Below are 21495 nucleotides of genomic sequence, written 5' to 3'. Positions count from 1 at the left end.
ACACCACCCGAGTATCGTAGCTGACCACGTCCACCCTTCATGATTGAAGAGTACCCATCTGATACTTTTCACCATGTCAGAGCTCCTATCATCTCAGACTGGTTTCTTCAACATGATAATGAGCTCACAGCGTCCACAGTCGCCACATCTCAATCCAACAGAGCACCTTTGTGATGAGGTGAAACGGGAGATTTGCATCATTAAGGGACTGCTGACAAATCCTCAGCCTGATTCTGTCCCGTCAATGTGGCTCAAAATCTCCCAGGAACGTTCCTGCACCGTGTTGAATATACATTAAAGGAGGTCCAACACAATGCTAGCACAGTAATGAAGTGGCTGATCAATAACTCAGTCCATTCAGTGTTTAGCATCAGCAGTGATTGGGATTTCCCTCCATTTCTTAAGATCTTTTCTAATTCCCACATACTGATTGGATCAACATTTCTTAAGAATCCCGTTTTAAAATCTCAATAAATGAAAAATAGAATCACCTTTGTGTCCTAATAAAATTAGTTTATTTGAAAGTTGATGAGAAAATGTTTCAAAACTCAAAAGACAGAAACAAAAAAAAGCAAGGCTGAGCATCTAATTACACTTAAAACAGTGCAAGACCTTGTATCAAATACTTTTAATTCATCCCTTAACAAACCTGCTCCTGCGACTGAAGCTCTAGTGTACAAGGACCACTATGCAGAGACAAAAAACTATTTACATCATGAACATGCGATACATGTTAGACACATTTAATGCACAAGTGTACCAGACTCGGGCCAAGACAATATTTGCATATTATTTGCTTGGTTAAATCCATGAAGTATCAGGTGTGATATATCGAGAGTTAAAGGTCCCATGGTGTAGAAATCCAGATGTCCAGTTTGTTTATTATAAAGTAGGTGTAGTTGCTGTATAAATACTGTGTCAAAACGCTGGGTCAGAAATATACAGCCTGTTCAGCGACTGTGCTGTTTGGACATCCTTAAGTTTGTGATGTCACAAGCTCTTGCTCATGTCATATGTCTGCCCTCAGCGCGGCCTACTGTCCAACTTTTTATTAAGAAAGAAATCACAGATTAGTCTTTCTGTCGTGGAGCTAGCGAGCCACAAGACTGAAGAAAACCTGTGGCTGGCCTGAGTGTGTGTCACTCAGAAAAGAGTCAGCCAATCAGAAGAGAGGATCACTGATGTCAATGTGCCTTAAAGACACCAACACAAATCAGACAGTTGTTGGTGGCTCCAGACGAAGGCTTAAGAGAGGAGATGTAAAACTATATGAAGAAGGTTTTTGGTTCTTAAAACCACAAAACATCTTCTTATGGATATCAAGACCAGCTGAAAAGTGTCACATTTGGCACCTTTAAGGAACAATTAGGAAAACCTCAAATACTACTCTATGGTTGTCTAAACTCTCTGGCACTCGGTGTAATGTCCTGCACGGCAATGTGTGCCAAACCAACAAACAAGGCTAAAACAAACAAGTCTGATTTAAAGGGTAGAGGTTAACTAAAGTCAAAAACAACAAATGGTTCAACCAAAGCTTAAAACTCGTTAGTACAAAAGAAATTAAATGGCTCAGTGACTTGGACATTGTAGAACATTAATAATGTCAACTCGTGTCCAATGTATTATGCTGTATATAAAGGAAACAAATAATGTACTGTAGTCCTCTTTGGCATAACTGGAAAATACAATCTGGTTTACCAGTGCAGTGAAGGCAACATGAAGAGGAGAATCATAGCTGAGGTCAATGACTTAGTTCCCACTTGGTTCCACAGTCATTTGTGTTTGACTGCAGCCACTGAGTTACACACACAGTGGATGAAACCAAGGGATTAACACGTGGTCAGTATTATTAGCAGCAATAGAAAGTCTCGATTAGCCCAGACTATCAAAACAACACAAGACACTTCCATGTTAAAGGTTAGGAATGAAACACCCATCGTGAGCCTGTCCCTCGTCACGGCGATCAGACCGACGCCACGAAGGCACTCATCAAACGAGCAGAACATGAAGACCCACACCGTAATGGAAGCATGTGTGCTATGATCAAGCTTCTGCTCAACAACTCAGCTTCATGTTCTCTTTGCTGTTCACAGTGATTTGTGGCCGGAAGTCGGGAGAGATGAAGCCGACTCATTGTTAACTTTGTAGCGAGTGCAGTGAGACGACTTGTGACAAAGATGCAGGAGGCACAGTAAAAGTTCTGCAACAAGATCTGCCGGGCCCGGCCCCGCCATCAGGAGTCATCGCTGGCCCGTTTACGAGACTGGTCACCTCTGCAGAAACAAGCGCATTTCATTAGTGATTTAAAGTACATCAGCTGTGTTATTGAGACTGATGAGTCTGTCTGGAGGCAAAAAAACAAAAAAAACTGACCGTGGAAATCCGTTCATGGAGAGCTCCATCTGCAGCTTCTGGTCGTGAGCAGCGTAGTCAGACAGGAGAGACTCCACAGCGGGAGGGTTGATTTGGGGAATAAAGCCAGAAAAGAGGGGCGGGGCTAACTGGGCCCAGTCTGAAAAAAAAGAGGAAACCAAAAGTCAGCGAATCAGAAGAACATGGAAAAAAAAAAAAAAAAAAGGCAGTTTCAAATGGCGTACTTCACTTACTTACTGGAAATAACCGTAACATTTGAATGCATCACCTGCGAACATATCTGCCGGCTTTTATTATTTTACCCAGAAATGATCATGTTTTCCTGCCTTCTGTTTAACACACTCAATAAACAAACTGATGTCTTCTGTCCAGCAGCAGCTTTAGTAAAAAAATAGACACTTTTGTGAGATGTTCTGAAACAGCTGCAGCTTCCTCAGACGCCTTCATTTGAAAAAAAAAAAAAGTTTTTTTCCTCTGCGTAGCCAAGATAGCGACAGTTGAGTGTGGAAAATGTCCGGTGTTTCACACTTCATGTTTGGACCGTTTTGAGTGCATCATCCGGGTACTTGCAGTGGACTGCATGCTTCTGTACTCGCCAGTGAGAACTTACTGATGCACTCACAATAGTGAGCGTTAGTGTGTTAGTACGCCATCTGGAACAGAGCTGAACTATTTATCATTTGGATTTCAAAGATGTAGGTCAGATGTAGGAAGCTGTAGGAAGATGTAGGAAGATGTAGGAAGATGTAGGTCACCTGGTCGGAGGCTGTAGAGGCCCTTAACCACACTGGCCATTGTTGATGGCTGCACTTGAAAAGGCATCGAGTGAGCTTTGATGAGAAGAGCTGGAAAGAACAAGGGAATCAGAAGTCTTTTTTTTTTTTTTTTTTTTTATATATATATCTGCAGGATTTTAGTTTTTTTACACAAGTGGATCTGACAGCTTTGTTGCAGCTTCACAATTATTATTATTAATATGAGCCGATTTTATGTCAGATGTCAAGGGGTTGTAAAATGAAGCAATACACTCACGCATCAGTGTGTTCACATGTTTTTCTGCAACGTGGTCGGCAAACAGCTTCATCAGATCTTCTCTCAGGTCTCTGTTCAGTTTGGACTCGATGTAGAACTTGTTCTGAAAACATTACAAATCATTGAGACGCACACACAACCAAATACAAGGCCGTACCTGGTTTCACGGGGTGTGCTAGAAAGCAGAGAAATGACGCCTACCAAGTACAGAAACACAGGAACAATACACTGGAGAGAAGCCGTGTATTGAGTCAGAGCAACGTTAAAGTTCTCGATGAAGTTTTCAGGCGGGCTGGCCTGAAAAACAATCATAACAGCGTTAGTTGTCTAGTTTGTGTGTGTGCTGGATGTCACAAGCCTCCGTGTTTGCGCTTACTTGTAGACGGGTGGAAACCTCCAGCAGATGACTTGTTATTTTTGATGTCAGATCGCTGTAGAGCAGCTCTGAGTGCTGCTGACACACACACTTGTAGACGTAACTAGGAAAAGCACAAGTGAAGGTAAAACTCAGAAAAGCTTTTTTTTTTAAATTCATCTGAGAATAACCAGCGATGCACGCAGCAGAAATCCTCCACTGTGGGGAAACCCCTGGTCCAGTGTGTTTAACCGAGTCTGCTCACCTGTATATCTGTGCATAAGACACGGAGATGTGCTCGGTGGGGTTCTGGATCAGCAGACGGTCGATTGCCTTCTCCAGGTTCGGCCAGTGGTTCTTCCGGTAGTCCTCTACGGCCATCGCATTCAGGACTGAAGGGGGGAAAAGAGGAGAGCTGCTCCATGATCACTCTTTACACACACATCAGTAACCCAACCAGAGCCGCGGTGACCGCCTGCAGGGTGTCGGGCCCTTCTGTCGCGGCTTCTCATGAACTCACGCAGCTTGGAAGTCGACTCGACGGTGAATTTCCCCTCCACGGCGGCTGAAGCGTCCGTGCAGTCGGTCTCGCTGACCTCGCTGCTCTCGCTGCCGGAGTCCGAGTCCATGGACTTTGAGGTACCGGACCGCAGCTTCCCGGGCCGAGTCCCCGGCTCTCCTCCCCCCGGCACCGTTGGACAGACGTGCTGCGGGACCGTCGTTACATCCGACAGCTGGCTGCTAAGATACGTGCGGACTTTGCTGCTGCTGCTGCTGCTGCTGCTCGCACAATAGTTGTGGTTGGGGTCGTCTTTTAGCTCCAAGCTGTCATCTTCCATGGCCTCCATTTCCACAGTCGCTCCTGTGCACCGAAGCCAGATGTTACTACATCAGCATTTTATGTCAAAATAAAAGACGAAGATGTAGAAAGTGTCAGGCGTTTTCAGCGGTGTCCATCTCGGGCTTGCTGTTGTTGACTGAAGTTTTACGACACGTCGTATCACAGGACAGCGGAGGGGAAATATGGGAAATGTAGTCCCGAGCATTTAAGACGAACAGATGTTTCTGCAGACCTTGTTTCTGTGAACTTTTTTTTTTTCCCCCACTGGACCGTTTAAAACCACCTGAATAGTTTATAGGAATTAGTGCTGACAGAAAAACCGGCTTGTTCTGAAAGCGATGTTTTGAGCAGAAACTTTACTGCGCATGCGCAAACTACAAACACTTAATGCGCATAGCAATTAGATTTTAGTTCTTGCATATTGTACTACTGTACGGTTGTTACAGACACATTTCTCCTAATACAAGATGTTACTTTGAGCTGTTGTTAACGGATTGAGGACCTGGCAGGACTTCTCATGTCAGCTTCATCCCATTGAAGATATTGATGTGGACACCTGGCAGGTGCGTTTGAAAAAAAGAGAAATGAGTGGTCAGTGTTTTTTCATTTTTTTTTTTTACTGAGAACCCCAGGAGAGATAACAACTATAGTGATGTAAAAACTTCATCAACCGTAAACAAAACATTACCTTGGAAATGGTATGTGAATCATGTCGGTTGTAGACAGCATCCAACACATTGGCTCATGTACGTCTATACACCAACACTGTATCTTTAGAGGCAGCAGACTCCTTTATCTTCTATTACACGGGCAACAAATCTGGTTTCATAGGAAGGAGAAAAAGTGCCGTTGTCAATGTGAATATCTTCCGAAGGCTTATTATTACAACTCAGCGGAACTTGAAAAACTATCATCTACCCTTTGATGAGTATGTCTCACATCAGAGTATAAAAATAAGAGGCTTGACCATAAAAAGTAGCTGCCACATGTCAGAAGGAACACCTTGTCAATAGTTATATTTTTTTTTCCAAGATTTAAATGACGGGTTAAACATACAAAGCTTATGACAACGTAGGAGCGTCTTGATAAAAGTGTTCTTTGGTCTAAAATTAAAGAGTACTGTTTCTTTTCCATCGTGTACCCCGATGAGAGGGCAGAACTGAACTTTGTGTATTGCGAGTTAGACAATGCGTCCAAGTAAACCACCTGAAGATTTATGTATGTGTCTGAAACTCATAGTACCCACTAATTATCAGGCAGTAGGCTTCCTTATTTACATGCGTCCTCAATGGAAACATGCACCAACTCTGAAACACATCATTAGAGCACAGCTGACATCACACTGTGGGGTCAGATTAACATTTGAATCTTTGTTTGTATTGACTGCAATTTAGGAATTAAAGCTTAATCTAGTGTTGCATTCTTGGTGCGCCACAGTGGATGAGAACATCAGCTAAATCTCTGAAAATGTTAATGCAAAATGAGATAAGAACATGAACAGAAAACCTAAAAAAAAAAAGGAAAAGAAAACAACTACTGCATTGTATTTAGAAAGTAGTAGAGAATGTAGTTTCAGACACAATGAATGTGACCAAACTGGGCACCGATAGAAAAACAAGGGGGAAAAGAAACCTGCTGCATATTCACACAAAGTTGTCACGCAATTTCAACTTTATGAAAAATAATAGTATGAGGATGAGTCAAAAATATATGAAACATACATATACATACATATATATATATATATATATACATATATATATATATATACATATATATATAAAAAAGACAATTAGTGCTTTGCCGAGTGGGAACTTTACATTTATAGGTGTGTGGTGCTCTGAGTCTGTCCAGAAATATTGTCTATCTGCACACTTGATGTGGCCTCGTTGGCTAAAGTGTGTTGTAATGTGTCTCTGAGGAATGTCTCTCCATCTGCTGCTGTTGCGTCGGCATCCTCCGGCTCACTGTCGTCTTCCACCCCTTCAGCACTGCACTCTGACTCCTCGCTGTCGCTCTCGCAGGAGCTCGACGTCTCATCTTCTGAGTCGGAATAAACCTCGGCCCCATGGAAGATATAGTGATTTGGCAGTTGAAACAGGTACTGGCCTGCTGCGGAAACCAACAGAGGATCTATCAACTTGGTCTGTTTTGGCATTCGTAAAAATAATTGGATAAATTAGATGTATTTGTATGCAGGGGAAAACAGGTTTAGTGAATGAGATGAATATGTTCCCGCCTGTGTTTAAACACACGTCTAACTTTGAAAAGCCTCAAAATATATTTGTTAATTATAGTAAGCAGTATTGTTCTCATTTCCAGGGTCTAAAGCTTACCCTCAAGGCGTTTGCTGATTGGACTTCTGTTGATTCGACTCATCCAGCATCTTCTTCGAAATTCAAGGTTGGAGGTTTGGCTCTTGAGTTCAGCTGCCTCCTCTTTTGGTGTGCCCTCTGCTGGTAACTGGGGAGATTCAGCCGTCTCCTCGCCTGGATGCTGAGCATTTGGACAAGGCTCGAGAGGTGGAACATTATTATCTGTAGTCTCTGTGACATTCAGACTTTCTGTCTCCTCTGAAGGCGTGTTTACTGAGTCTGTGCTGTGCTGCTTCTGCTCCTCCTGAGCTGCGTCGCTCGACAAGGCCTCGCTTGGTGGCTGCTCTGGTAACCGCGGGGGTTTGTCTGTGATCTCAGAGAGTCTTACAGTGTTGTAGCAGAGCTGCTCAAAGTCTCCACCCAACCGATGACAGAGCTCGTTGACGATGACGTCGCAGTCCCCAAGTAGCTCCACGTCAAAGTTGAGGTGAGGCAGCTGCTCCCTATTGATCAGGACCTGAGGCACTTCATGAGGAACGGAGTCTGGAGGACGACAGGACAACAGTTGCATATCATTTTTGGATTAAATGCCAACACATTAGAAACAGATCGGAGAGTAGAGATCCATTCATCTGAATCAAACGTACTTGGGATGAGGGCAACTGGTCGGACTTTAAGCGACGAGCCAATGACAATCAAGAGGTCCACCTCATCTTTGTCCTGCTTCATTGCTCTGTGGAACATTTCTGGAAGGTTCTCCCCAAAAAAGACGATGTCAGGTTTCATGATTGCCAGTGGAATATCTGGACACCGTGGACAGTGAGGGACAACCTGCAGGATGGATTTATTTTAAATCAGCATTTCAACAAAATATTGTGTTAAAGGAATGCTGGGCCATTTGTTTGGACAGGGGTTGCATGTTTATAATATCCACAATACGAGCCCGTGTTCTCAAAGTAGGTGGCTGTACGACTCAGATTTACTTCTACGATTGTCTGGCAGTCGTACGTTGATAGATGGTGTAAAATCTTTAGGAAGAGTACTTGATGTATGGTATTTTATTCTCTCCCTGGACATATCAGTTTCTGCCGGAGCTGAAAACCCCATTTCAAACTTTAACACGTTCTTGACATAAAAAACCCACCCAAATTATAATAAATTATTATGTAGTTATAAATAAATGAATATGAAGGATTCTGCAACAAGCAATATTTATAGTACGTTAATGAAGATGGACAAACTGCTTGAAGTATCTTTTCACTACAAGTCAAGACTCAAATGATATTGACTGATACGATCAGGTTTTAACTCCGGTATATTTGGACAGTACTGATGACACTCGTATAAAACATGGTATGTTGAACCAAAATAATGTCCGAGTAACAAGAAAGCAATGCAGACCATAACTTGTCCCAGCAGGACAATCACAGGTGTCATTAACATGACGATGTTCCAGCAATCAATAATGAAACGGGTTACACTTGTTTTCGACAAGTATCTGCTGTGAAAAGGGTCACATCTACTTTAGTTTGTCACATTGAATGGCTGACATACACAAAACCTCCTACAGCACACGTACACAGACGACTCTCTTCTGGCACCGCAGGATTCCTCAATTCTACTCGTTATCATCACTGCCTGACGTGATGACGATTGTTACCGACAGTCTGTTGCGTGTTCTCATTTACATTATCGCAGGGGTTTGCTGTTGGGAGTTTTTATTTTTGTTTTATACAGCTGTTTGTGACTGATGATAAGATGTTCGTTTTCCTGGATCATTCAGTAATGAATAAATACCTGGTTAAAGATGTCTTCCCTTATAGCCTCACAATCCATTTTGTGTTTACAGACGAGACAGGACGCTGTGGCAAACGACCCTGAAATTAAGGAGATATTTATGACTTCTCACCATCACGAGGGGAAGAACTATCTAAAAAAATAATGAAGAGCCACCTATCGGATGTATCACTCACCGTGGCACTGGATAATCCGCTGAACTCCAGCCACTTGTTCTAATGTATCAATGTTTTGGGTGTAATTGCGCAGCAGCTTTTTCTGCTTGTCCAGCATAGATATAAATCTGTGACAGGGTGAAGGTTGGAACTGACCGGGGTAGATCTCCTGCAACAAAGAGAAGAAAATACAAACCTTGTTTCAATAACGTGTACTTTCACTTTAACAGGCTTTTTTGGATCACTCATCTGGAAAACCTTCCAGCTATTTATAAATCTCTAAACGTTTAAAACCTGAATAAGCTAACACAAGCTGGACCTTTTAAAGCCACATGAATACAGGAGAAGCCCGATAGCCTAACAACAACTTTTTCTGCACATATTTAATGACCTTGATGCACTACATTACAAACTTTTGCTGCTCTTTTTCAGGTCATGTTCTTATGTTTATATCGTATGAGAACTGTAACAGGTGTGAACTACAAAATGGAAACCAGCGGATACAGCATAAGAGATTAACATTTTTCAGTGTATTATTTTTCAGTATTTCCTCCTTCCTCGTCTTCCCTGTGACCAAAACCACAACGATGAATGTGCAAACCCAAATGCATGAAAGCCTCTGCATGAAATCACCACTAGTACCTTGCAAATGTTTACCTGACCATGTTCAGTATGGAAATCATAATGTCACACACCATACAACAAGGTCTTATCTGGGGGGGCAATCAAGTTATTGTGCGATGTAATGCTGACTTGCACAAACCTTAGCAAACTTGAAAAAGGGTCTGGGGTCCCGTCTGAAGTATTCAATGTCAAACATAGCTTGAGGGTCTGGAAGATCAGGAAAGTCCACAGCAAGCCGTGCATAAATGCCATCTCTGGATCGGAAGTCTGGTATTCCACATGAAACTGAAACCTACAAATAATAATAAAATAAATTGCCTGTCTTAATAGAGTGACCGCTGATATTACATGTTCGATCAAGCACATGGTAATTCAAATAGTACGACCGGATAGAGCAACGCGTACCCCGGCACCAGTCAGCACGAGGATCCTTTTACTTTCATGCAGTAGCCTGACCACATCTTCTAAAGTGTTTATATCTTTCCGTTTCTTTCTTTTTGGAGGTTCTGAGATGTTAATTATGATCTGCCACAGCGTCATGTCGTCTAAATCTGGCGGGAGGACAGTCTCGGGCAGCAGATCCCTCAGGATGGTCCTTGGATCGGTCTCTCTGATGTGTTGCTGGATGAAGCTGTAGGAACCTGGACGACAACAACAACAACAACAACAACAACACGGTATCTCAGCATGACTTGTTCTCCAGAAATGTACATGCCCTGCAGAAAGACCGCCTACAAGTGTCAGATGAGTAATCAATGCAACTGCAGCTACACGGTGTTTTTGTTGTTGTTTTTTGTTGTTTTTGGGGGGGGGGGGGGGGGGGGGGGAGGCTCTTCTAGGTACCTATCTGTGGTTGAGGGGTCCAGTCGCTGGAGCTGGCGTGAGAGGATCTGTCATCGTCCTCGTTCATGTGGTCCGGCGTGACAGCCAGGCCGTTGGAGGGCAGATCATCGGGTCCGAGGAAGTCTGAGCACAGAGACGTTTGGATAATGAAACAAATGCAACTGGTTATAAGTAGACTGTAACGACCACGACGAGTAGTGAGCACTTATATCCGCGGCAACAGCCTCGCCGTGGCACCGCGGATTCAAGCGGACGTTAATAAACCGGCGAGAAAACGCGAGGTTGCTATCAAAGTTTAAGGAATGCGTTGGGACGGTTTCCTCTTTCATTTACGGAGTAACTCGATAAAAAGTTAGAGGAAAAGTTGGTCGTTTTGAGAAGTGAACAACTCTCAACACCCGGCGCATCGCTGCTCGTCTTAAAAGTTGGCCGACTAACTAACTTATTTCCAGTTTCGCCCGCTAAGCTCGCCGGTTAAGTCGTCAAAACAAACACCGCCCACCAGAAGTCACGGAAATACTCAAAGTTGTGCTGAAGGCTCGTCCCGGCTCATACCTGCGCTGTCCTCGGTGGCACCAAACACAGCGCTGTCGTCTAGTTTCCCGACCGGTTTGTGATGCTCGGGAACCAGGAGTCCCAGTCCATTGTTGTCTCCGCCTGGCGCCGCCGGGGCCTGCTCCACCGCCATCACCGGCTTTGCTTCCTTCTCCGCTGGCTGCGCACAATTCGCCGCCGCAGCCTCCCGGTTCCCCGGTGCCCCGGGGAGCCGGGAGAACCGGTCTGCTTCTGTGACTTTGAATCCGTAGTTAGTCGCCAGACTGATTTTCGACCTTTTTGCGGCAGGTTCGTCCGCGTCGGAGGCGCCTGAACAGGCCGTTCCGAGACTGCTCTCTCCGTCCGCCATCTTCAGCCCGCAGAGCCGCTGAGCAGATCCTTCCTCTAGGACAGCTGGCTCATTTGCATATCGCACGTGACCCGCTCTCCACCAATAGCCGCGGGTGGAACGTCCCGTTTTTACGTCGATGACATCAAACCATAACAAAATCTGGTGCCTTCAAATGCTGTCAGACTAATTTCAATCACAGGCGAGCGCTCGTGAATGCCTGCGCAAAACTGTAAATATAAACGCAGACGTCCGACTTTTCGGATGTAGAATATGAACCATGCTAGAAACATTTATTTTATAACTTCCGTATTACATGTACACGTTGACAATTTAATTATTACATTAATTACAAATATAAAATTTTATCTTTTGCCACGCAAGCTAAATAACATGTAGCCTCGTCAAAAAAAACTAATTTTGCTACAATGTAATTTACTTTGTTTCTAATTTCTTAATACTTCCTTGTGCATTAGTTACATGCCGTCATGAATGAATGTATTTTGTGCTGAGCAGGACCTTTAACTCGTCCCCTGAATGCAGCATACGTCATATGGTGAGAAGGGACAGCTGAATTTCCACCACAACTCAAAGAGATCTTTCTTGGCCGTTTTAACCATTTGACAGTCGCTCCAATCTGACGCTTTATCGACAATAACAAGATCAACTTTACACAGCAGCAGTGAGAAAGGGATCCCGCCTTCAGCCTTTGAACTGAACAGCTGTGATCTCGGGAAGCAGCTTTCCCAATCTCCGTTAAAAGAAACCATACGCATTTCTCAGTTTTTTTTATGGAGGCTGTTTTGAGCTGCAAACCAGAGGACTTGGAGGATTACTACGGGTTATTGGGATGTGATGAACTGTCATCGGTGAGTTTTGGCCAGTGGGTTTCAGGTTCAGGCTATTTGCTGGGTGACATAACGGATGTCTTGATCTACAAACCAAAAAATATGGATTTAAGAGTTGGGAAGTGGAAAATAACATAAAATAGTTGGTGCACGTCAAAGATCAGAAACTTGTACGTTGTTAATCTAAAAGATACATTAATTATGAGTGTTTTAGAGGTTAGTCTGAACCAACAGAGACCTGTTGATACCTCTCCAAATGATGTCAGACAAACTAGTCGTGCGTCATCCAGTGGCTTTGTAGGTACAGCAGTTTTGCTTAATAATTTAAAGTAACAATACATGTAATCAACATTATGTAGTCTGACAAGAATCTACATCCGTGATGGAAACATCAACCCCCTCATCTAAACTGTTCCATAGTAATTACCACTCAGACCAAGAATTACAATGAGCAACACTGAGAAATGAATGCAGCTGAAGGCCTCAAATACACAATCAGTGTTATTTTGAAGACCGGAAATCACTAAGAATATTTTTTTTTATAAGTATTGCATTACTTTAATCATCTACTTGTCAAATATTTAAAAGCTCAAAAGTCCATTATTATTATTTTTCAGACTGAACAGATACTTAATGAGTACAAGATTCGAGCCTTGGCATGTCATCCCGACAAACACCTGGACGACCCAAGAGCAGGTAAATACTGGATGTAGTGGGAGAATCTGACTTCTCTCTTTTCTTACTTTTATGTAGCCAGAAGTGTTGAAGTAAAGGTAAGTTGAGCTTGTTGTGTTTATTTCTTTTTATTTCTAATTTTCTTACTTTTCCCACAAAGAGTTAATGTTTCTTTCTGATGTCTTGACTTCAAAGCAAATTATGTTAATGGAGGCCTGCTTAAAACTGCATGTAATGAAGGGGTTCTTTATTTCTCCTCAGCATAATGTTCCACGATAGTCCCTGATATTTTATTTCCTTTTTGACAGTGGCAGATTTCCAAAAGCTGCAGGAAGCCAAAGAGGTTTTGTGCAACGAAACTAAAAGGAAAAATTACGATCTGTGGAAAAGAAGTGGAGTTGTGATTCTGTTTCGTGACTGGCAAGCCTTAAACGACTCTGTAAAAACTGTATGTAATATCTTCACCTTTTCATTTTTCAAAATAATGTGCAATCTCAGTCATTTAGAAAAGCTGGTCATGTGTTTGCAGTCAATGCACTGGGCTGTGAGAAGTAAGAAGGAGGCAATGTTGGAGGCCTTCAAACCAGAAGACCCCATCACTTCACAAGCAGAGGACCTTCACTGTGAGCAGGAAGCACCGGAGATCTCTTCATGTGAAGCCATGCCATCTTCAGGTAAGTCAAAGTGAAAAGTATGGAAACACTGCTTCTTTCTTCGTGGGCTGCAGCTCGAATGTAAAACACAAGAAAACAGAAAAAAGATGGTTTTCAATAGTGTCATTAGAATCATTATGTTTGTAGTATTTTACCTCTAAAACACTGACCTGATTTGGGTATATTTTTGATTGAAGGTCACAGCAGAGAAACATGATAATCAGAGGAGCACTCCAGGTAAACAGTAAAAACCTGAGCTGCTTAAGAGCCATGAAGGCCATAAAGGATTAAAATAGAGACAATTTGGCAAAGTAAACACTTTAACTTAGGATGTCCAGAAAAGCAGAGCAGCATTTCTGTTTGTGCAGGTTTTTGCAGGTTTAGATGCATTTCAACAGTGATTTCTGTTGTTTTGAAGGACAATTTTTTTTTTAGCTTTAGAAATGCCTCAAGAAGTCAGTCATAACTTTGTGACAATACTTGTAGGTCTGCATCGCTCGCTGCGTGATCCAGTGATTATGACTTCATAGAATTTGTTTTTCTATGACAGTTTGTAACATAAATTTAGTGTATTATAATTGCCCTTACATCATCATTTAAACAATGTAGCTATTATCTATTGTATGGCCTAATAATAAATATAACTATGTGATATTTTTGCAATATCTATACATAATAATGAAAATATTTAATTAGCAGGTTTGAACTCCATCCTCTCTTTTACAACATGAAGCATCTGTTGTTTACACTGTATTAAATCTTATTGTTGCTCAGGTGATTACTGCCATCGACGTTTCCGTTGGGCCGCTGACTCTCCGTCTAGTCTGCTGCAGAAGTTCAGAAATTATGAAATTTAAATATATTAATAATTCAACTTTGACTATATGTTTGTGTCTCGTTGTTGTCACTTCTTCATGTGGGACCATGTTAACTGTCGTGGCAATGGCTGTGACTCTGTTAAATGTCTAAATGTATGTGTGAATAATTCTGTGTGACAGAAATCAGACAGCTGCTTATTTTAGATTATGTGAATAATTTATGATGCTTTTAGTTTTCCTTAATATGTTCACTAGCACACAATGGGAACACGATTATTCCAAATACTGGAGTACCTTTAGTGCAGTAATAGTTTCACTTGTGTTGCTGATGTTGGGAACATAAAACTAAAACATACCCTATACATATTTTTGCTTGTGTGTATCATTTATGTCTTTAACTGTAACAGAGGCCATACTAATTCTTTGAATTTAAACGTTACATTTTGCTGTTTTGTGCAGTTGCATGGCATCATTAAATCTATTCTAATTTAAACTGCTGACTTCTGTTATTATAAGTAATGAACAAATCCAAAATGTTTCTGTAGAAAGAACAAATGATTCATAGTACTTTGAATATAACCTGCATTATAGTTCACAATATTCTGTTTGTTTGGGGACTCTGCTGGGCTTTCTTCACCAGGTGGGATGTGTTCAGGGACCATGTTAGGTCTTCCGTTATGTGGAGTCCCAGGAATTTGATGTTGTGCACCCGCTCCACCTCCTCTCCATTTATGTAGAGTGGAGAGGGTGTGGTCTTCCAGGTTCTCCTGAAGTCAACTATGACCTCTTTTGTTTTGGTGGTGTTGAGGACCAGATTGTTGTCCGAGCACCGCTCAGCCAGATGTTGGATCTCCTGTCTGTGGTAAGTCTCGTCGTTGTTAGCGATGAGTCCCACCACAGTGGTGTCGTCGGAAAACTTTAGTGAACTTTAGTTTCAACAAATATGTCACCTCCCACTGGCAGATTACATATTTGAATCATGATGAACCTCTTCTATAATTGTACAGTATGGATTCCAAATTGTGAGTATAGGTGAGTTTCAGGGTCGAGAAACGAATCACATGTAAGAGTAAAGTGACTGATGTTATGTCTTTGGATTAAAGAACAAACTTGAAAATAGTATCATAGTTTACTTCATGCAAAAATGAGTAACACTGAATATGTCTTACTGTTATGCTACTGTGGGTTTCTTCAGCTCCTGTGATGAAAAGGACAAAAATAGCTGTAACTATAACTTTTGTTTATCTTTGATTATTATAATATCATGAATAAAATGGCATCATTTAACTATATATTCTCCATATTAGCTATAATGTTATTGGTCTTCTGTTATCTGTCTTTAAATATTATTCAGGTAAGAAAAAGGAAGGACTTGATCAAAAACTGTAAACAACAAGGGGGTGAATACAAGAACAAAATATTTAAAAACAAAGATGACAACTGATATGTTCTCTAACTTGACTTACATGGATCAGAAGGTTTAAACCAACCTCAGCTCAACTTTTTACTGAATTACACTGCAGTACCTTTTCTATCCCTTCTAAAAAAAACATTTTAATTTGCCTTCTGTATGAATCTTTGGTGTCTTTCAATAGCTAGTTGTTGTTTTACAAAATCCTCCCATGTTCAAAGAAGAGATCATTTGTTTGTTTTCAAAGTGGGAGGACTTGGGAACCCTTGGCATTAAATTTAAAAGCACCATTATACCGTCAGGCCTATAAATAAAGGAGGAAAGCATGAAACTGTGTACAAAGTAGTGCTGTATGGATACGTCACCAACATATTCATCAAGCTGGGAGACTATGCAGCATATAAATGAATGACAGCTGTTACTCAAACGTGGTCACCAGATGCCGCCGTGGTATGTGATGACGTCAATGTACACGCCAAAACCCCAATGAGAGTTGGTACTCGTCGCCGGGTGCGGTGGCGCGCGCCTGTAATCCAAGTCCCCGGGAGGCTGAGGCTGGAGGATCGGTGGAGCTCAGGAGCTCTGAGCTGCAGCGGACTATGCCGATCGGGTGTCCGCGCTAAGCTCGGTATCGATATGGTTCTCCTGGGGGAGCCCGGGACCACCAGGTCGTCTAAGGAGGGGTGCACCGGTCCAGGTCGGAAACGGAGCAGGTCAAAGCCCCCGTGCCGCTCAGTAGTGGGATCGCGCCTGTGAATAGACGCCGCAGTGCAGCCTGAGGAATACAGCGGGACCCAGTCTTTTATACTCTTCTACAAACTACTGGGACAACACACACCATCAAACACCAACACTTTACATCTTCCAGCACCTTCAACACTCATTATCGAGCTTCTCTTTTCCATTAAAACCGCTGCTGTATGTTGGTCCAACAGCGCCTCCACCTGGAGGACAGGAGCAACGACACCAGTCACACCATCACTGCTGCTGCTTCACTCATGTCGGCCTGTATTAGGTAGGTAGGTATGGTAGGTATTTGTTTTATTAATCCCCGAGGGGAAATTTTTTCGCTACAGCAGCATACAGAAGCAATAAGATAACAATAGAAATAATAGAATAAAATAATAGAATAGAATAGAATAGAATAGAATAGAATAGAATAAAATAGAATAGAATAGAATAATAGAAAAGCAATAAAATAGCAGTAAATAGCAGTAAAAATATAAAATATAAAATGCACAGTATATACAGTACATTATATATCTATATATATATATTATATACAAACAAACCAAGAAACACAGTCAACATATATATATATATGTATATATATATATATACAGTACAGTATATCTCTATATATATTATATACAAACAAACCAAGAAACACAGTCAACAGTGTTATTGTACTGTGATGGATTTTGCCAGAGGTGAGTACAGTCTTATTGCAGTGGGCAGGAATGATCTTCTGTATCTGTCCTTGTGACAGCAAAGCTGGAGGAGTCTTTTGGAGAAAGTGCTCCGCTGTCCCTGCAGCAGGTGGTGGAGAGGGTGGACAGGATTATCCAATATGGACAATAGTTTGTTCAGCGTCCTCCTCTCCACCACCTTTTCCAGGCTGTCCAGTTTGCAGCCGATGATGGAGCCGGCCTTCTTAACCAGTTTGTTAGGTCTGTTGGTGTCACCGGCTCCAATGCTGCTTCCCCAGCAGATCCCAGCGAAGTACAATGCACTGGCTACAACAGACTGGTAGAACATCTCCAACATCTTGCTGCACACATTGAAGGATCGAAGTTTCCTCAAGAAAAAGAGTCGACTCATCGCCTTCTTGTAGACAGCGTTGATATACATTATCACTGATCTGTAATGAAGCCATTAGTCAACACTTTAAAAGTAAGACAGCACTGTGATTGTTTATTCCTCAGGATGTGTGTGAATTTTTTTCTGAAGAAGTTTGTCAAGTTTTAAAGGCTCATTCAGCCCAAATATTATGTCCCACGTTTCAATTTGGTTGCTATAGTTACATATCAGACAGTTTGTGTAATCAGCTTCATTATCTCATTATCAGGTAAAAAAAAAAAAGAAGAAGGATGGAATCACGTGCTTTGGCCTTTACAGTCTAGATCTCAAGCAGATATTTGAGTCTGAAAGTTTATCATTTAATCAGTTGATTATATTCATGATTATTTGACTGTATATTCATTTATTCTTTAGCATTTCTGTGCTTCTATAAAGTCCGATGTTTTAATGGCTTTCAAACCACCTTGTATAACATCTTGTATGAGGGACTTGTTTCGGTTAATGAGGGCCTTGTATGAGGATTGTTTGGTTACTTGAGTTGCTTTTGATGAGGTTCTTTATCTTTTAATAAAAGCAGGTGAGACCTGATTCTCCTCTGATACACCTCGTTGGAAGATTTTGACTTGTTTCCAATATAATAGTATTTTTATCAACAACCTGCCAATTTAAAATGTTTGGTTTTAAGTTAGAAGACAAGAAGACAGACACAAGGACGACTCTGTATACTTCATATATATATATATATATACACATACGCATATATACTGCAATACTACATGTTGTTAAAGTATTGAAATCTCCTATCTGGCATTAAAACAGTATATGTGTGTGATATAGCCTACTGTAAGTGTCACAGCCTCATTGAGGACCTAAAACATTGAACATTGATTGATTCCATCTTACAATCTTGTTACTGACTGATGTCTGCAGGATTCAACGTTATAACGTTTCAACGTTATTTGTGAACAATCTGTAAAGTTGTTCAGTCAATGATCAGCCTTCAACACTTCACCTGCAGGATTTCTTTACGTCGCCAGATGCCGCTGGCGCGTGCTCCGTCATGACGTCACATTAATAAAAGCACAAACTCGGTATGAATGAAGAGCTCCTTCGCCGGGTGCGGTGGCGCGCGCCTGTAATCCAAGTCCCCGGGAGGCTGAGGCTGGAGGATCGGTGGAGCTCAGGAGCTCTGAGCTGCAGCGGACTATGCCGATCGGGTGTCCGCGCTAAGCTCGGTATCGATATGGTTCTCCTGGGGGAGCCCGGGACCACCAGGTCGTCTAAGGAGGGGTGCACCGGTCCAGGTCGGAAACGGAGCAGGTCAAAGCCCCCGTGCCGCTCAGTAGTGGGATCGCGCCTGTGAATAGACGCCGCAGTGCAGCCTGAGGAATACAGCGGGACCCAGTCTTTTATACTCTTCTACAAACTACTGGGACAACACACACCATCAAACACCAACACTTTACATCTTCCAGCACCTTCAACACTCATTATCGAGCTTCTCTTTTCCATTAAAACCGCTGCTGTATGTTGGTCCAACAGCGCCTCCACCTGGAGGACAGGAGCAACGACACCAGTCACACCATCACTGCTGCTGCTTCACTCATGTCGGCCTGTATTACACATTATCACTGATCTGTAATGAAGCCATTAGTCAACACTTTAAAACTAAGACAGCACTGTGATTGTTTATTCCTCAGGATGTGTGTGAAGGTTTTTCCAGAAGAAGTTTGTGAAGTTTTAAAGACTCATTCAGCCCAAATATTATGTCAGGCCGTTCAATTTGGTTGCTATAGTTACATATCAGTTTGTGTAATCACCTTAATTATCTCATTATCAGGTAAAAAACCAAAGATGGAATCACGTGCTTTGGCCTTTACAGTCTAGATCTCAAGCAGATATTTGAGTCTGAAAGTTTATCATTTAATCAGTTGATTATATTCATGATTATTTGACTGTATATTTATTTATTTATATTAAATGTTCACAAATATTTGTCTGTGAAAGGATATTTAATCAAGTCCTTCAGTGCAGTTTTATTGTAACCTACTAACAATACACCTCATTAATTGTTAGAAATTGTATGAGGGCACAGTATATAGAGAGTACGAAAATGTATCCTTCCTTTATCATCTTTAACATGCGATGTCTATGTAGGACACCATAAAAACATCATGAAGTATGAGAGGCACGTCGTCAGTGATCATCCTACTGTCCGCCTGAATTGGATATTTACCACCATCTCCCACCTGTTTACTAGTTCCGCCCTCTCTTCACTCTCATTGGTCAGCGCAGCCCTTACGTCAGCTCTCATTGGTCCCGACCACCTGTCACTCAGACGCTCGTCTCGGGGTCATTTCAGTCCCGTTGACGAGTCGCGGCAGGTCACTCTCGGTACCCAAAAGAGACTCCAGTATGGCGGGTCGCCTTCTTCTCCGAGCTTGTGCGACAACAACGCGGCACCTGAGGAGCAATGTGGAGGCTCGGCCGCTGCAGCGTGCCATGGCGACAATGAGGGGTAAGAGTCAGTATTTATGACCGAGGAAGTGAGGACTTCAGACCGTTAAGAGAGGCCCGCAGATTGCGGTGAAAGCGCACCAGGCGTGGGTCACTCGGTAACATCACAGCGGTGTTTTTAGGATATGGCGCAGTTTGGTCGCAAAAACAAAAGCTCTGTCATACACACACGTTTTGTGCAATGTCTTCTGGCTACCACTGGTGTTTTGTTTACAGGTGACAGAAACACTTTATACTTATTTGTACTAATAAAATGTCTTCGTGGTCACTTTGTATTGCTTTGAGATTAACCGTGTCCCACTTAAATGGGACTAAAATGTGTGACTTAAGAAATGAAGGTCATTTGGACTTTAACTCGTGGAAAGGCCTCCGACAGACCCACCCCCTCTGGCAGGCTCTGTTGGGTTGATGCCAGCATCCTGATGGGGGACACAAATATGTTCTTGTAGGAGTGCCAGTGCATTTTTACCGGCACTGACAGTCCCACTGTAATGTGCATAGCGTTAGTCAGAACAGACTAACTGAATGTGATTTCCAATTTATCTTTTATCTTTAATCTTTGTTTAAAAAAACAAAACTCTTTCAGGAATCCCAACAGATGAGGAACAGGCCACTGGACTGGAGCGACGTGCCCTGCAGGCCTTCAAACAGGGGAAGGTAGGCCACGGTGCACACGAGCATACTGTACAAGCTGCACATGTACTGACTCTTTCACATGACAGGATCCCTACAGTATCCTGAAGCCCAAATCGTACGCCGGCACCAAGGAAGACCCTCACATTGTGCCGGGCATTGGATCCAAGAGGCTGGTGGGCTGCATTTGTAAGTGACGTTTGTTCAAAACTAAGATCTGTATGATCGTGTAGGTGTCAAACCAGGTCGCCCATAGAGTTTAACTCTCTGCAGGTGAGGAAGACAACACTGCTATCGTCTGGTTCTGGCTTCACGAGGGCGACACCCAGCGCTGCCCGTCCTGCGGTTCCCACTACAAGCTGATCCACCACGAGCTACCCCACTGAAACCAAGACACTGAAAGCTCTGTACAGACCGGCCCACGACAGACGTGTGTTCGCCTCCTCCGTGGCCACGTAATTCATTTAACATGTAGAGTTTATCATTAAAATGTAAACCCCAGTTGTGTTTATTGAAATTTGTTGGGTTTTTAACGAGTGTACAGATCAACATCCGGCTTCAGAGATGATGGCTTTGTCTCAAATTGCATACTTGCACTTTTTGGGTGCATAAATATGTTCATACTGTCCAGTATATGGAAACATGTGGTGCACAAGAAGTACCCGGATGGGTCATGGCCACAGTCATCGTCATGGTAATGTAGCATAAAGGGAGGGACCACCAATCTAGTTTTAACCCACAGCGTTACCACTGCTCTTCCAATAATGTACGTGTTTTTACTAAGTACCATTTTACTGTTGTTGGACAGAAGCCATCAGTAAGTTTATTGTGTGTGTTAAACAGAGGACAAGAAAACACGTTCATTATAAGTTAAAATAACAGAAAGCCGGCATATATGTCGACGGGTGATGCATTCAAATGT

The 21495-nt window shown here is 42.4% G+C and overlaps 4 protein-coding genes across 5 annotated transcripts; 2 read left to right on the top strand and 2 right to left on the bottom strand.

Moving 5' to 3' along the window:
• Positions 1 to 492: 492 nt before the first annotated feature.
• On the bottom strand, positions 493 to 6162 carry cacul1 (CDK2 associated cullin domain 1). 2 transcript variants are annotated; one of them, XM_069145143.1, is made up of 9 exons: positions 5290 to 6162; positions 4281 to 5157; positions 4026 to 4152; positions 3782 to 3884; positions 3607 to 3702; positions 3406 to 3508; positions 3129 to 3218; positions 2374 to 2512; positions 493 to 2273 (listed from the first exon to the last, which is right to left on the bottom strand). In XM_069145143.1, exons 2-9 carry the CDS (start codon positions 4606 to 4608, stop codon positions 2234 to 2236), a joined length of 1026 nt encoding a protein of 341 aa, XP_069001244.1. In that variant the 5' UTR covers positions 4609 to 5157; positions 5290 to 6162; the 3' UTR covers positions 493 to 2233. The 2 variants fall into 2 exon arrangements, with proteins under 2 accessions (XP_069001244.1, XP_069001245.1); XM_069145144.1 differs by lacking the exon at positions 3607 to 3702.
• A 92-nt stretch (positions 6163 to 6254) lies between these two features.
• Positions 6255 to 11269, bottom strand: sirt1 (sirtuin 1). The gene is made up of 9 exons (XM_069145142.1): positions 10891 to 11269; positions 10336 to 10458; positions 9898 to 10133; positions 9632 to 9784; positions 8890 to 9037; positions 8714 to 8793; positions 7564 to 7747; positions 6938 to 7459; positions 6255 to 6713 (listed from the first exon to the last, which is right to left on the bottom strand). Exons 1-9 carry the CDS (start codon positions 11237 to 11239, stop codon positions 6424 to 6426), a joined length of 2085 nt encoding a protein of 694 aa, XP_069001243.1. The 5' UTR covers positions 11240 to 11269; the 3' UTR covers positions 6255 to 6423.
• Positions 11270 to 11747: 478 nt separating this feature from the next.
• On the top strand, positions 11748 to 15504 carry dnajc12 (DnaJ (Hsp40) homolog, subfamily C, member 12). The gene is made up of 5 exons (XM_069145145.1): positions 11748 to 12087; positions 12684 to 12762; positions 13050 to 13189; positions 13271 to 13415; positions 14169 to 15504. The coding sequence occupies exons 1-5, from the start codon at positions 12010 to 12012 to the stop codon at positions 14249 to 14251; spliced, it is 525 nt and encodes a 174-aa protein (XP_069001246.1). The 5' UTR covers positions 11748 to 12009; the 3' UTR covers positions 14252 to 15504.
• Positions 15505 to 18935: 3431 nt separating this feature from the next.
• Positions 18936 to 21074, top strand: cox5b2 (cytochrome c oxidase subunit 5B2). Its single transcript, XM_069145138.1, has 5 exons — positions 18936 to 19038; positions 19714 to 19941; positions 20527 to 20597; positions 20663 to 20762; positions 20847 to 21074. The coding sequence occupies exons 1-5, from the start codon at positions 18951 to 18953 to the stop codon at positions 20957 to 20959; spliced, it is 600 nt and encodes a 199-aa protein (XP_069001239.1). The 5' UTR covers positions 18936 to 18950; the 3' UTR covers positions 20960 to 21074.
• Positions 21075 to 21495: the final 421 nt, after the last annotated feature.

Source organism: Embiotoca jacksoni, unplaced genomic scaffold, assembly GCF_022577435.1.
Source record: "Embiotoca jacksoni isolate LCO1_2020_lvr unplaced genomic scaffold, fEmbJac1.0.p SCAF_12, whole genome shotgun sequence".
Lineage (NCBI taxonomy): Eukaryota > Metazoa > Chordata > Actinopteri > Embiotocidae > Embiotoca > Embiotoca jacksoni.
The sequence above is the reverse complement of the archived record's forward strand: the minus strand, read 5'-3'. Positions and strand labels throughout refer to the sequence as shown.